At 43.2% G+C, this 15,686-nt stretch overlaps 1 protein-coding gene across 2 annotated transcripts in view; it reads left to right on the top strand.

Moving 5' to 3' along the window:
- LOC125458711 (gamma-aminobutyric acid receptor subunit gamma-4-like) overlaps positions 1–15,686 on the top strand; it is a 234,043-nt gene that overhangs the window by 191,322 nt on the left and 27,035 nt on the right. For both annotated transcript variants that reach the window (XM_048544201.2, XM_048544200.2), the window contains exons 5-6: positions 2,521–2,603; positions 7,109–7,246. In XM_048544201.2, the coding sequence (XP_048400158.1) occupies positions 2,521–2,603; positions 7,109–7,246 (221 nt within the window). The remainder of the gene's footprint in view (positions 1–2,520; positions 2,604–7,108; positions 7,247–15,686) is intronic.

Here is a 15,686-nt window from a genome sequence, read left to right as displayed (position 1 = left end):
TGGCACCTTATATTAGGCTATGAAAACTTCAAACTAGCTGGACAGCTGCAAAAGCCAAGGCTCCAGCCCTCTGGGTTTCCTGTTCTGTCTCACTCACAATTGCATTGTTCTTTCCCTGCACATATCAAATTAGGTGATCTAGCCCTAACAGATATTACTGCATCGTAGTACAAAAAAATCAAGGTAACTTTCCTCCCATAATGGTTGCAGTGTCCATAGTTCCGTCTCTAGCTTAAACTCTGAGCTGAAGCTGTTCCAATTTCAGTTCTTGCTGTAAACATTGTTGTTCTGGGTAAAACTCTTTTCCATTAACTCCCACATGCTGTTACCATTCTTAGTGTGGTCTAAGATTTGCTTAATAATTTCATTCAGTTATACTTGGGCATTTTTAAAAAATGCATTTTATTAATTTTTCCATCAGTTGCAATATTATTTTGAGTCTTAGGTGTAGAGTAGACCTTAGTCACTTCCAGATACTCACGAAATAACCAGCTTTTTTGCCTGCAGCAACTTAAGAATCTATATTGAAAGGTTAAAAAGCTTATGAAAAGTCAAAGCACCAGAACTGTTTCCTTTCTCCTCCTTATCTCATTTAACCACTTAACTGTGACTCTATTGCAACTCACACTTAAGTCACACTGAATGACCGAGCAGGCTTGAGACGCTGAATGGCCCACACTTGCTTTCCATATTAAGTGCTGAATCACACACAATTGGCTAGTTTGATTTGCTCCTAATAGAAAAGAACTATCTGACTCTCTTACTGAGGATCTGTTGGTTCTTAATTAAGCTGCTTCTTCAGTGGAAGTCTTAGGGCGGCATGGTGGCTCAGTGGTTAGCACTGCAGCCTCACAGCACCAGGGTTTGATTCCAGCCTCGGGTAACTGTCTGTGTGGAGTTTGCACATTCTCCCCATGTCTGCATGACTTTCCTCTGGGTGCTCTGATTTCCTCCCACAGTCCAAAGATGTGCCAACTAGGTGGATCAGCCATGCTAAATTGCCTGAAGTGTTCAGCGGTGGGTGGGTTGCTGTAAGGGGCAGTGTGGACTTATTGGGCCAAAGGGCCTGTTTCCACACTGTATGTAATGTAATCTTATTAAAACCCTGCTTAAGGTTAGCAACTACAGAATATAAACTGTAGATTTCAATTTAATTTTAACAACAAATTACAAATTAAACTAGGCTCATACCCAGTTAGACTGTATTACTCAACAAATGCATGCATTCCAGCCTGTCTCCCAAAAAGAGACGACATCTTCGGTCATGAAGAGGAGATCTAGAAGGAAAGCCTGAGAATTTCTTCCACTTTTCTGCCATTATGACATTGAAATAAATAAGGAATGTAGTAGAAAACTCCTCCACGTGATGAAACAATCACCAGAGTTCAAACAGAAGTAAGACAGAAGAAAATTTAGGGCAGGAAAGTATTATTTCAGTATGCTTTCTCCAAATAAGTTTTCCCTGATATCAATACTGATATAAAATAGTAAAGATCTGAAACATGTTTAGCTCCATTTGTCACCATCCATCAGACCTGGCTGCGTATCACACAGTCCCAATTTGAACATGAGCCATATAAGGTGTTAACAAAATAGACAACCAAAAATTTGTTCAAAGAATTAAGGTTTAAGAAACATCTGAAGTAGGAGAGAAAGGTAGAGAGGGGTAAGGAGGGGAGGCAAGACCTCAGGGTCTAGACAACTTAAGTTCACCAATGATGGAGCATTTACAAGCAAAAATATATAAAAGTCGAGAATTGGATAAATGCAGATGTATTGGCAGGCTTTAGGATGAGATGACAAAACAGGGATTTAAACAGAAAAATAGGGCGACATGGTGGCTTAGTGGTTATACAGCTGCCTCACGGTGCCAGGGACTTCTTTTATTCACCAGATGTGGACATAAATGGCTAGGCCCGGAGGGCTATTAAGACTCAACCTCATTGCTTTGACGTGAGTCATATGTAGGCTGGACCAGGTAAGGATGGTGCATAGGTTTCCTGAAAGACATTAGTGAACCAAATGGATTTTCTGACAATCAACAACAGTTTAATGGTCATCATTAGATTCTTATTTCCTGATTTTTTTTTTATAATTCAAATTCTGCCATGGAAGAATTCAAACCTGGATTGCCAGAACATTACCTGGGTCTTTAAGTTAACAGTTTGGTGATTGTACCATGAGCTGAAATTGAAATGGGCAGCAGAGTTTGACTGTGAAACATGGAGAGTGGGCAGCTGACAGGAATACTCGAAGCAAAAGATATTTAAGGCATCAATAATGGATTTAGCAGCCAAACAGTAAGACAGGGCAGAGACGGAAAAGATTACAGAGGTGGCAAAATGAAGCTTTGACAATGGTGAGGGTGTTGGTCAGACCCTTGCTTGTGAGAGGAAATGTGACTAACGAGCAGAATCAAAGAGAATGGCCTCAATCTTCCCAACTTTTATGTGAAGGAAATGCTTTCTATGAGAAATTGTAATGTGATTAATGGAGATGTGTATATTATCCATCTTGCAGACTCACTATCGAGGCGGAGTGCCAGCTCTATCTGCAGAACTTCCCCATGGATGAGCAGTCCTGTCCTCTCACCTTCTCCAGTTGTAAGTCTCTGAATTCATCCAAGGTTTCATTCTCAATCATGGTACCCGGATTCTAGACATTGACTATTGAGTTTTCTGTCTCTGCTGTGAGTGAAAGATTGACTTTTTGATTAGTTCTTGAACTAAAGTCCAACAAAATCAACACAATGGTGAATTATTCTGGGTGCAAAAACAGACAGGTGATTCATTCTTGGCCATTCATTTCACTCTCTGTTCCCCAGCCCAAGGTCAATTTCACTTCCATTAACTTATTTTAATTTGATGCTCAGATAGATGTGGATACAGACCATAAAATTTAGGTGCAGAATTAGGCCATTCAGTCCACTGAGTCTGCTCTGCCGTTCAATCATTGCTGACATGTTTCTCGACCACATTCTCCTGCCTTCTTCCCTATAACCCTCGATCCCTCACTAATCAAGAATCTATCTACCTCTGTCTTAAATACATTCAGTAGCGTGGTCTCTGCAGTCTTCTGTGGCCATGAACTACACAGATTAACCACCCTCTGGCAAAAGATGATCTGTAAGGAGGAATTATATAACACTCTGACAAATCCTGACACAGATGGATGAATAGAATTGCAGGTGCAATCACATGTGAAAGATTCCCATTGATAGTTTATCTTATTGAAAATTCAAAACCATTCCAAAATACCTTTCAGATTGCAAATGAATTTGAGGCACAGTGAAGCTGATGCAGCTCAATTAGCAGAGAAAAGCTGAGGGGATGATTTGTATTTCTAAAGCTGCTATCACAGCAGGCAACTACATTAGATGCAGAAAGATCCTGCAGCCAGCAACAAAATGAAGGCCTGGATTTAAGGATAGTAATCAAGCGACATGTCTTGGCCAGGGCGCAGAGGAGATCTTATTTGAATAGTCATATATGATCATTGACAGTTTAATGTTTCACCTGAAAGACACCACTCCCTCACAACTGAAAAAGAAATGAATGAACTGCAGATGCCATAAATCAGGAGCAAAAACAGAAGTTGCTGGAAAAGCTCAGCAAGTCTGATAGCATCTGAGAAGAAAAATCAGAGTTAACATTTCAGGTCCGGTGACCCATCTTCAGACCCTTCCTCACCATTGCACTGTTTTATCAAGCTTAGAGTTTGTGCTCAAGTCCCTGGAGTGGGCTTTATTCTTGTCAGAGATGAGAGCACATTGGCTGAAACATAGCCAACTCTGGAACATGGTTTGACCATTGCAGTTTCTTATTCAGACCAGGATTGCCACTGTTTGATCAACATCTGGCTTGAGCCAGGCTACTACCAATATCTCTAATAACCACTCTTAAAAAGGGTGTGAGTGGAACTGTGATCTGTGATGCACTCACAGTGGAATAGCCTGCAACTATTTGTTGTATGAGTTCAGGAATCATTGCAAGAGACAGGTTGTGGAAACAGAGAGTGCTTGAAAGTACCCAGCAGCCCTGGCTGCATCTGGAAACAAAGCTAACATTCAGCAATTGGATTGCTATCAGGAAAAAAACATGGGGACTACACACACGGGTCCTAAGCCCATCCTGTCATCGAGGTGCCCGCCAATGCAACTTCTGGCCAAGCACTCTCCTGATTGATTGCCTTCTTATTTACTGTGCACTAATGGATGAAGAAAACCCCCACCCCACCACCCCACTTCACTTCACCATGCTAGCATAATTCAGCTGCCTGGTGGCCAGTTTCCCAGTAAGAGGCCACCAAGCAGCATTGTTGGGATCCTGATAAAGCAGTGGAGAGGGAATATTTTTGTGCAACCGTGGCCCTGAATTGGCACCTATGACCTCTGTGGAGCACGTTCTCCATTTCAATGACATGCTGGACCCAGGATTATTGCCCAGAGATAGGGCAGCATTGAAAAGGAGGCTGCTTTCATCACTTGTCCTTGGAGTTTTGTTTTTAATTTGTTCATTGTGTGTGAGTATCATTGGCTAGACCATCATTTATTGGCCATCCCAACTTCCAAGGGGTGACCCAATTGCTATGCATCTGGAGCTCCATGTAGGCCGTTGTGGGTGAAAATGCCAGGTTTCCTTCACTCAAGAGGATTAAAAAAAACCACCATGGGTTTTTGTCAGCAACTGTCGATGGTTACTATTGGGGTACCTTTTCATTCCAGATCTTTATTGAATTCAGATGTTACCATGGGATTCAAACTCATGTCCCCAAGGAATGTAAATAAAACCGAATTACATGCATACCAGAAATTTGAAATAAAACACAGAGTCCTGGAGAACTTCAGCACAGGGCCAGACAATATCTGTGGAGAGACAAATAGAGTTAACGTCCTGAGGTGAGTTCGGAAGTTGAAGTTCATTTTGGACTGAAATATTAACTCTAAGTTTCTCTGGTGTTAATTCCCAGAATGGGTGGCTGGATTACTAACCCAGTGAAATTAGCAGCTATTCCATTATTTCACAGTGTTCCAGTGTTGATGAGCTTTGTCAGATACCCTCTCCACAGATGGTGCCACACTTTCCTGCTTTCATTTCAGATTTCTGAAATTCAGTTGTTTGTTTTTTGTCTGACTTGAGCAAATTCGGGCATGGCTGCTGTTAAGTGTCAAGTTCTTCCTCAGCAGGAGAGGCAGAGAATTGACAACAAGAGCTGTCCCCATACTGGAAGGTTAAGGAACAAAGGGACAACATTTTCAAAACGACTTTAAACTAAATTATAAATCACAGCGCCGCACCCAATCCAATTAGGACAGCTGGTTAATGACCCAGGAGCTGAATCCAAATCAACACATAGTGCCATAGTACCAGTTCAATTTGATCATTCACTGGTTCCTTTCATTGGCCCTGGGTAATCAAGATACCACAATGTAAATTGAGCCATTTATTAAATCAGCAGTCATTTGAATAGGGACAGACCGAGAGGAAAAAATAAAAACAATGGGAACAGACTGCTGCATACTGCCGAGACAATCAAATACAGATAGGAGCAATGAAAACTGCTCTCCCAGGTACTGACCAGTACATGAACCTCTCTTCACATGTGGTTAATTGGCAATCCTGATAATGGCTAATTGCCTTTTGGATCATTCAATAGGTAATGAGGCTCTTGTGATGCGATGTTAGTATCTGGAGCTGGAGGTCTGAGTTCAAGTCCCACCAGTCCTAAAAGTGTGTCATAACATGACCGAACAGGTTGATGAGAAATTATCTTCAGTTAAGCAAATAAAACATAAATATATGGGATGAGTATGTTAGGATCTGAAGGGGGCAGTGGGCAGGGGAGAATATGAAACTGGGCAAGTTGGCATTCAACTGGCCAGTGACGAATTTTAACATCATCATCCTGATCACCAACAATTTTATTTGCAATCCATCTGAACCAGAGATTTGAGATAGCAAGGTGTAGAGTTGGATGAACACAGCAGGCCAAGCAGCATCAGAGGAGCAGGAAGGCTGACATTTCGGGCCTAGACCCTTCTTCAGAACCAGAGATTTCACCAATTGACCCTGTTCGTGAGCTTGCTGTCGGTTTGTCAGCCTGTTTGGACATTTCAGGAGGCACATGGGCTAAATAATAGATCTGTACCACAGACAGCAGTTAGACATAGCTACACCATCTAGTCAATCAGGTCCATAAAATCCATAACCTACAGGGGCACACAGGTACTATCCAGTAACCAGGAGAAGTGCAGTAAGCAGTCTGTGTTTTTGTTGACCAGTCGAGGGAGTTGTGAGTCTCCAGGGATTGTGGGGGTACGTAGCCCATTGAGCCTTGAGACTGCAGTCAAAGCAAAAAGTGTTCATGGTATTAAGGTGTTTGGAGATAGAGACAAGTGGTGATGAGGATTAATGTCCTCGGGAGAAGATACAAAGTCCCAAAAATGAGAAGGATAGAGGTGAGAAACAAAGGACAGGAAGCCAATGAAGGAGAGTCCCTCATCATCAAAGAAGGAATTAAATGGACAATGGATGATATGGACAGAGTAGAAAGAGTTTTACTCTGTATCAAACCCTGTGTTGTACCAGCCATGGGAGTGTTTGATGGGGACAGTGTGAAAAAATCTTTATTCTGTATCAGGCCCTCTGCTGTACCTGCCCTGGGACTGTTTGACGGGGATAGTATGGAAGGAGTTTTACTTTCAGTTTGAAAGAGTTGAAGAAGCTTTGCTCTGTATCCAAACCCCTGCTGTCACTGGCCTGAGAGGATTTGATAGGGACAGTGTAGAAGATATTTCTCTCTGATCTAACCCCATGATGTCCTTGTCCTTGTCCTGGGCTGTTTGATGGAGTGAGTGCAGAGGGACTTTTACTCTGTATCTGATACCCTGCTGTAAATGGCCCATTGGGAATAACGTAGAGAAATCTTTGCTTCTAGTTTAAGAGAGTAGAGGAAACTTTATTTCTAGCTTATAAAAGTAGACCGAGCTATCCTCTGTACCTGGCCTTTTTTTGGGCTGTGGTTACAGAGCTGACCTACATGTTCCTGGGAAGTCGGTGAGATGTGTATTGCAATTGTATATAGACTCACTTCTGGGTTTTGCCTGCAGATGGATATCCAAAAGATGAAATAACCTACAGATGGAGACAGTACTCGATTGAAGTAGCACACCAACGATCCTGGAGACTCTACCAGTTTGATTTTGTTCGTCTCCGGAACACAACAGAAGTCCTCAAAACCACTGCAGGTGAGGACAATTTGAAATCTGGGGTGAGTGTTTTGGATTTCTCTCAGTTTAGTTCAAGTTGGGAATGGGCCCACTGAGCATAACTCACTGAGATCACCTCATAGATAAATATCAGGGTGTGAAACAATACATATAGCATCATGGCAGAGTGTGAAGTAACTGGTGTGACAGTCCTGAGACACTTTAAATAACCAGGGCTAATGTTAGCTGAGTCAACAGTGGTTCAGCCCAGACAAATATGGTATGGACACAGGAACTTGGAGGTACCGTGGTGAATTTTGCACCTGACATTAAATGAGGGGTATTACTAAGCACATTATGCTTTGCACCAAATAGAGGGAATCTAACATTTGACATTGTAGGGGACAAAATACAAAGGAATGTGAAATTTGAGGTGCCCACTGTGGTGGATGGATAAAAAAATCTTCTCTTCTTTAGAGGGAGAGACTATGTGGGGCACAGGAGCACAGAGATCTGGGAGGACTGCGACATTAATCATTAAAGACAGCAATGCCAAGTGGGAAACACATGAAGGCCAGAATGTTATGAACTTGGCAATTCTCCTGCTGGAAGAAACCAAAAACAGTTCATGACCACAGCATTGCCAGACACAGCCAGAAGAAAAATCACCACCAGATTCATTGTCTAATTGTGAATTGTGGAATTGGAGGAGTTTCTGAGGGACAGGTCCAATTAGAGACCTCAAAAGCTGGAAGGATAGCAACTCACTGAAGGAAGAGGGTACACAATTGTCCCCATCCTCAATGATGTAAGAGCCCAGCACATCAGCGTAAAAGACAAGGCTGAGCACTTAAAACAATCTTCAGCCAGAAGTACTGCGTGGATGAGCCATCTCAGCCTTCTCTAGCGGTCCCCAGCAATGCAAATACCAATCTTCAGCCAATCTGATTCACTCCGCATGATATCAATTTACATTTGGAGACACTGGATACTGCAAAAGCTATGGACCATGACAACATTCGAATAATAGCACTGAAGATTTGTGCTCCCCTAGCCAAGCTGCTAAGTACAGTTCCTATCTACCTGACAATATGGAAAATTGCTGAAGTATGTCCTGTACCTAAAATGCAGGACAAACACAACCTGGCCAATTACCACTCCATCAGTCTAATCTTGATCATCAGTAAACTGATGGAAATTGTCATCAAGCAGCATCTGCTCAGCAAGAACTTCCTCACTGATGCCCAGTTTATGTTCTGGCAGGACTACTCAGTTCCTAACCTCATGACAGCCTTGGCTCAAACATGGACAAAAGAGGTGAACTCCAGAGGTGAGGTGAGAGTGATAGCCCTTGACATTAAGGCTTCATTCAACCAATATCAAGGAGCCCTAGCAAAACTGGAACCAATGGGTACTGGGAGCAATGTCTCTATTGGTTGTGGTCATACCTGGCACATATGGAAATGGTTGTGTTTATTGGAGGCCAGTTATCTCACTTCCCAAAAATTGACACATGGCTGGGGCAGTTAAGACTTGAACTCAGGCCTCTTTTGCTCAGAGGTAGGGACACTACCACAGCACCCCAAGATTCCTCAGGGCGGTGTCCTGGGCCCAACCACGTTCAGCTATTTAATCAATGATCATCCCTCCATCGTAATGGTAGAAGTGGAGATGTTCAATGATGATTGCACAATGTTCAACACTGTTCACGACTCTTCAGATACTGGAACATCCATGTTCTAATGCAACAAGACATGGACAATATTGAGGCTGAGTTGACAAGTGACAAGTAACATTCACAACACACAAGTTCCTGGTAATGAGTACCCCCAATAAGAGAGAATCTAACTATTGCCCTTTGACATTGAATAGAAGTACTATCACTGAAACATCCACCATCAACATTCCGGGAGATAACATTAACCAGAAATTCAACTGATCTTGCTACATAAATACTATCGCTACAAGCACAGGTCAGAGGAATGGAATCCTGCAGTGAGCAACTCACCTCCTGATGCCCCAAAGCCTGTCCACCATCTACTGGGTGCAAGTCAGGAGTGTGATGGAATACTGCTCATTTGCCTGGATTAGTGAAGCTCCAACAACACTCAAGAACCATCCAGGGCAAAGCAGCTCACTTAATTGGCACCATACCCACAAACTCTCCATTCAGCACAGTAGCAGTAGTGTGTACCAACTACAAGATGCATTAGAGAAATTCACCAAGGCTCCCTAGACAGCACCTTCCAAACACACACCGTCTACCATCTAGAAGGACTACGGCAATAGATACATAGGAACACCACCATCTCCTCCAAGCCACTCACCATCCTGATTTGGAATACATCATCATTCCTACTGTGTCAAATGAATCAAAATCTGGGATCTCCCTCCCTGACAGCATCGTGGCTCAAGCTACATCAAATGGCCTGCAGTGCTTCAGGAACACAGCTCAACACCACCTTTTCAAAGGCATCTAGATTTGTGAACAAGCACACAGCCAGCCAGCAGTGCACAAGTCCTATGTGATTATAAAATACAAGGTAACCAGAGAACTGAATCCCTGGGATCTAGTCAAAAATTCTGACAATAATGCAACAACAGCATGAATGATAACAGGTCAAGGTCTCATACTCATACCAGTCTCTCTCACTAACAGAGAGCAATAATGACCAGCACATTTGGGAAAATTATGAAAATCAGCTACAATACAGCTGGTCTCATGTGGTCTGGTCACAGCTGTCGAGCTTTATGCTCCCTCACAACTGCACACTGAACCTGGTCCCGATTATCCACCTGTCACAATGTGTAAGCTTCCAATGGTACAGCTGAGGATACATTGCCCACTACCCACCCCCACCTCCCGCCCCCCCACCCCCAACACACCACCTGTCTCTGTCATTGCAACTTTCCTGTCTGCTTCCCTGTTTCCTGTTACACCTGAACTCTAATATAGACAGCTTTGGTGGAGTTAGGAGGAGTGACCTTACCCCAGTGATAAGTGAGCACCATCACCCCATCTGATACCCATAGCCACCGGTCATCAGATACTGGCAGTGGATGGATCTTGAACGGTGGCATTGAGTCAGAATTTGCATTGCGTGAGACTCATGAGTTGACTGCAACCAGAGCAGCAGGAAAGGGGAGGTCATGTGCCACATCCCCAGAGAGCAAAACACAAATGACTTCTGCGACAGGGTCTCAGACAAGAACTCATCTAAGAGAGGTCATTTAAGAATGCTGAGGATGGTGCATTCATGGGCCTACCAGATAGATTCAGTCATGTTGTCATGGGGTAGGGAGGAGACTGGCTGCAAAGCCCCAGTGGGAATCAGGCAGAACATGGAGCACATTCTTTGAAGTGGTGGCCAACTCCATCTGCTCTCAATGTCAAACCTTTCTCCTCAACATTCAGTATATCCTTCGCTCTGTAGCCAATGCTAAATTTCAGACACTGTGCAGCCACACGCATCAGACCTTATTCACCAAAACCTGTCATTCTTCTGCTTTTAAACAACAGCTACCAAAACAGCACTCAGGGTAGTGCTTCCTTCAGCTCATTCAAAGCAGATGCAAAATAAATGTATTTCACCAACAAGTCGATGCAAGCATGCACAAATTTTTGGACCTGATTTTAAATTAGTGGGAGCAGCTAGTGGTAGCCTTACTAACTTGTCCCAAAATTTCAAGCCTCAGAAAGGGAGACCACACCATCATTCTGTACAACAAGAGGCAGCATGTTGGCTCAGTGTTTAGCACTGCTGCCTCACAGCGCCAGGGACCCGGGTTCAATTCCACCCTTGGACGACTGTCTACGTGGAGGTTGCACATTTCCCCGTGTCTGCGTAGATTTCATCAGGTGCTTGGGTTTCCTCTCACAGTCCAAAGATGTGCAAGTTAGGTGGATTGGCCATGCTAAATTGCCCATCGTGTTCAGGGATGTATAACTGAGGTGGGTTATAGGGGGACGGGACTGGGTGGGATGCTCCAATGGTCAGTGCAGACTTGGGCCGAAGGGCCTGTTTCCACACCAAAGGGATTCTATGATCTATGACGATGAAGTGACACTAGGAAGACTGACCCTTAAGTGGAGGTGATGGCTTAGTATTAGACAACTGATCTGTTCCAGGCACTTGTTCAAATTCTGCCATGGCAAATGATGCAATTTGAATTCAATAAAAATGTGTTGATGTTGGTTGGCTCACTGAGTTGGTTTCTTGTTTCGCGCTAAGAAACTAGCTTGGCGAGCCAACCAACTTCAACACCCACAACCTGAGCTACAAATCTACTCCAAAAGCTTAGAGTCAACAAAAATGTGCTTTCAGAATGTAATAATGATCCACCAGATGTAGAAAATTCTATTTCGTCAATGATGTCTTTTAGGGAAGGAAATCTGCTATTCTATTCTGCCTAGTCTATGTGGTCCGGAGCAACATCAATATGGTTGACTCTCAACTGCCCTCTTGCCTTTTAGAAATGGGCACTAAATGCTGGTCTAGCCAGTGGCACCAACATCCCATGAATGAATTTTAAAAACCCTCTCCAATATGCAGTGACAATTGGGCTATGCTGGAATACAGCAGAAAGCAACATTTTCTTGTTTTTAATCTTTCTTCTAATAATGCTTGTGATGTGGATATTGCTGGCTGGGCCAGCATTTATTGCCCATCTCTAGTGCCCTTGAGAAGGTGATGTGAGCAGTCTTATTTAACCGCTACAGTGCACATGCCCAATGTGACCCACACTGCTGTTAAGGGAAAGAGTTCCAGGATTTTGACCCAGCAATAGTGAAAGAATGAGGATATATTTCCAAATTAGGATGGTGAGTGACCTAGAGGAGAATTTGCAGGTGATGGTGGCTTCCATGTATCCAGATCTTGAATATGCACATGGATTGCGACAACATCTGAGGAGTTGTGAATCGTTGTGAACATTGTACAATCATCAGTGAACATCTCAACTTCTGACCTTTTGGTGGAGCAAAGGTCATTGATGAAGCAACTGAAGATAGTTGGATATATGACGCTACCCTGAGGAACCCAGAGATATCCTGGAGCTGAGAAGGCAGACCTCCAACAACCACAAACATTTCCCTACATGCCAGGTATGGCTCCAACCAATGGAGAGTTTGCCCCCTGACACCCATTGACTCTAGTTTTGCTGGGACTGTTACTCTTACCTCATCTCTGGAATTCAGCTTCTTTTGTCCACATTTGAACTGAGGCTATATTGCAGTCAGGAATTTGAATGTCCCTGCCAGAACCCAACTGGGCATCAGTGAGCAGGTTATTCATAGAATCCCTACAGTACAAATACAGACTATTTAGCCCATTGAGTAAGTATTGACCCTGTGAACAGTATCCCATCCAGATACCAACCCACCCACCTTAGCCCTGTAACTTCATATTTACCATGCTAACCCACTTAGCCTGCACATCCCTGGACACTACAGGGCAATTTACAGTGGCCAATCCACCTAACCTGCATATCTTTGGACTGTGGGAGGAAACTGGAGCACCCAGCAGAAATCCTCGCAGACGGAGGGAGAATGTGCAAAATCCACACTGAGAGTTAGCCAAGGCTGGAATGGACCCGAGTCCTTGGCACTGTGAAGCAGCCATGCTAACCATTGAGTCACCATCTGAACAGATGCCGCTTGATAGCATGGTTGCTGACACCTTCCATCACCTTATGGATGGCTAAGAGTAGATTGATGGGATGGTAATTGGCAGAGTTGGATTTTGTCTTGCTTTTTATGGACAGGCCATATGTGGGCAATTTTCCACATTGGCGGGTAAATGCCAGTTTTGTAAACATACTGGAAAAGCTTGGCTAGGGGAGCAGCAAATTCTAGAGCACAAGTCTTCAGTGTCCTATTGCCTGAATGTTGTCAGGGCCCATAACCTCTGCAATGTCCAGTGCCTTCAACTATTTCTTGGTATTGTGTAGAGTGAATTGAATTGGTGGAAGACTGGTATCTATGATGCTGGAACCACTGGAGGAGACTGTGGTGGATCATCCACTTGGCACTTCTAGCTGAAGATTGCAGTGAATGCTTCAGCCTCTTCTATTTGTACTGATGCATTTGGGCTCTTCCATCTTTGAGATATTTGTAGGGGCCCCTCTCCCTCTTCCCAAATGATACATCAATGGTATTTCAGAACCCAATCTTCACAATCATTCTGCTTTAAAAAAAGAACCCCACTTCAATCTGCTTTTCATTTCTTCAATATTTAATCTAAGCCTCTGTCATCTGGTTAGCAAGCCTCCTACGAATGCAAGGTGTTTCTCATTACTTACACTCAATTAAATCTCCATTGCCATAAGGGAATCAAATAATCACGTGCCAAAAAGAAGAATATTATTTCTATCAGAATCATAACTGTCTTTGCCAACATAGTTTGTAAAAGCTAAACTCCTTGCAAAGGAAATAATGTCCAACAATGATATTGACCAGAGTGTGTCTTTTGTAAAGGACATTTGGAAAATCAGACATTCAGCAAGATTTTGCATGTGGCATTGAACTGTGCCTGAATATTTTGTCTCCAAAAGCAAGCTTGCAACTCATATAAAAAGTCAGTGACTAAGGCTGCAGAGGGAGTTGAATTATGACAACCACACTCTGTTTGGATGAAACAATTGTTCTCAGAGTTTAACAGATGGAGAAAGGCTTGGCAGAGATGTTGTATATATTTCAGTTACAATCTGAAATTTCACACAATAGGCTCCACCCATTAGGATATGAAGGACTGTTCCTGGGAGAAGCTGACCAATTTGCAAAAGCTGTTCTTAATGTCAATAGTATGGAGCTAAAATAATAAGATTGCATTGTGTCTGACGTCGCACAAGAAACAACCATGTACTTTGAGAGAAACGTTATCTAGCTATTAAGCAATCTGGAATAAATTGAATGACAGTAGAAGAAAATTGAATGTATTTCCTGGCTAGGGAGTGGTGTGAACATCCTTCTTCACATAGTATCAGTAGCCTGTACTAAATTCTGCAAGAATAGTTGGTGACAGCAAATCTACGCAAGAAATGACAAATCATAATCAACATTAAAACAAACAGCAGCTCCTTCCTACGCTGAATCTTCAGATAATTGGCATTACTTTACCAGCCTGGCTCAATGACTGTGGGAGGAACTCAGACAATGAGACTTTACCAGGCAACTGTTCTTGCTCATAGAGTTGGTGCTGAGCTTTGCAGTTGTGATCACAGGATTTGTTCACATCTATTGTGCCATAGATGTGACACTTTTTTTTTGAAGCCCTCGTGTCTTAAACCATTGGCAAATGTGAACATTATGACTATTTTGTCCAAAAGTCTGTGCTTGTTCTGTGACCCAAGAAAGCCCAACTGTCTAAGCCTTCTTGAATCCTACTGGCTCTCGTTGGCAGACTGCCACGCTGCAGGAGTCTCTAACTCTGTACTCTGCTACACAGCATTGCTGGGCTACTGTTGAGTACCAGGTCCTTAAGGTTGAATATATCCACCAGATTCTCTGCCCTGAGCTTAGTGAGATTTCTGCTGGCAAAGCTGCTAATTTGAACTAAAGTCTGGTTCTTTGCCAAAGCAAGCTTCCTCCGTTAAATCAATTGGTAATTGATTTGGGCAGCACGGTGGCTCAGTGGTTAGTACTGCACCCTCACAGCGCCAGGGACCCGGGTTCAATTCCATCCTCGGGCAACTGTCTGAGTGGAGTTTGCACATTCTCCCAGTGTCTGCGTGGGTTTCCTCCGGGTGCTCCATTTTCCTCCCACAGCCCAAAGATGTGCAGGCTAGGTGGAGTGGCTATGCTAAATTGCCCATAGTGTTCAGGGTGAGTGGGTTATAGGGGGATGGGTCTGGGTGGGATGCTCTAAAGGGCGATGTGGACTTGTTGGGCCATAGAGCCTGTTTCCACATTGTAGGGAATCTAATCTAATCTAATTGGCTACTCTATGGCATTTATTGATATAGTTGCATATGGTACAAGTGTAATGAGCCAGCTAGTATTGAGTTCAATTCTGAAGAAAGAAGTGGGGGAGCATAAGCTGAATGAATGAGGTGATGAGTCGTAGATACAGTGACTGTGAAAATGCTGCACTATCAGAGAACTAACTCCTTCATCGATGTCCTTCAAGAAGCAGACATCCTGTACCTAACAGCTTCAAGCCTACACATGACTGTGATCCCAGAATAAATGGCAAGTGACAAAACAATGTATAAATACTGCTCTGTAATATTTCTCGATGGAGGTAAATAAAAATAATCCTGATAACGTGGTACAGTTGCTGAAATACCTCTATGTCTCAGGTGAAATACTAATCGCATCTTAGTCAGGGGTTAAATTGCCCTTGAAGATCTTGATGTGAATAATTCTGACCGTTGCAATATCAATGTACCAGGAGTGCTAGATTAAAGGAAAGGAGAATTGTTCCATTTAATTTACACTCTGTCTCGATGTATTTCTGTGAATTCATTCTTGCGCTATTAA

Source organism: Stegostoma tigrinum, chromosome 15 (assembly GCF_030684315.1).
Source record: "Stegostoma tigrinum isolate sSteTig4 chromosome 15, sSteTig4.hap1, whole genome shotgun sequence".
NCBI classification, from domain to species: domain Eukaryota; kingdom Metazoa; phylum Chordata; class Chondrichthyes; order Orectolobiformes; family Stegostomatidae; genus Stegostoma; species Stegostoma tigrinum.
The sequence above is the reverse complement of the archived record's forward strand: the minus strand, read 5'-3'. Positions and strand labels throughout refer to the sequence as shown.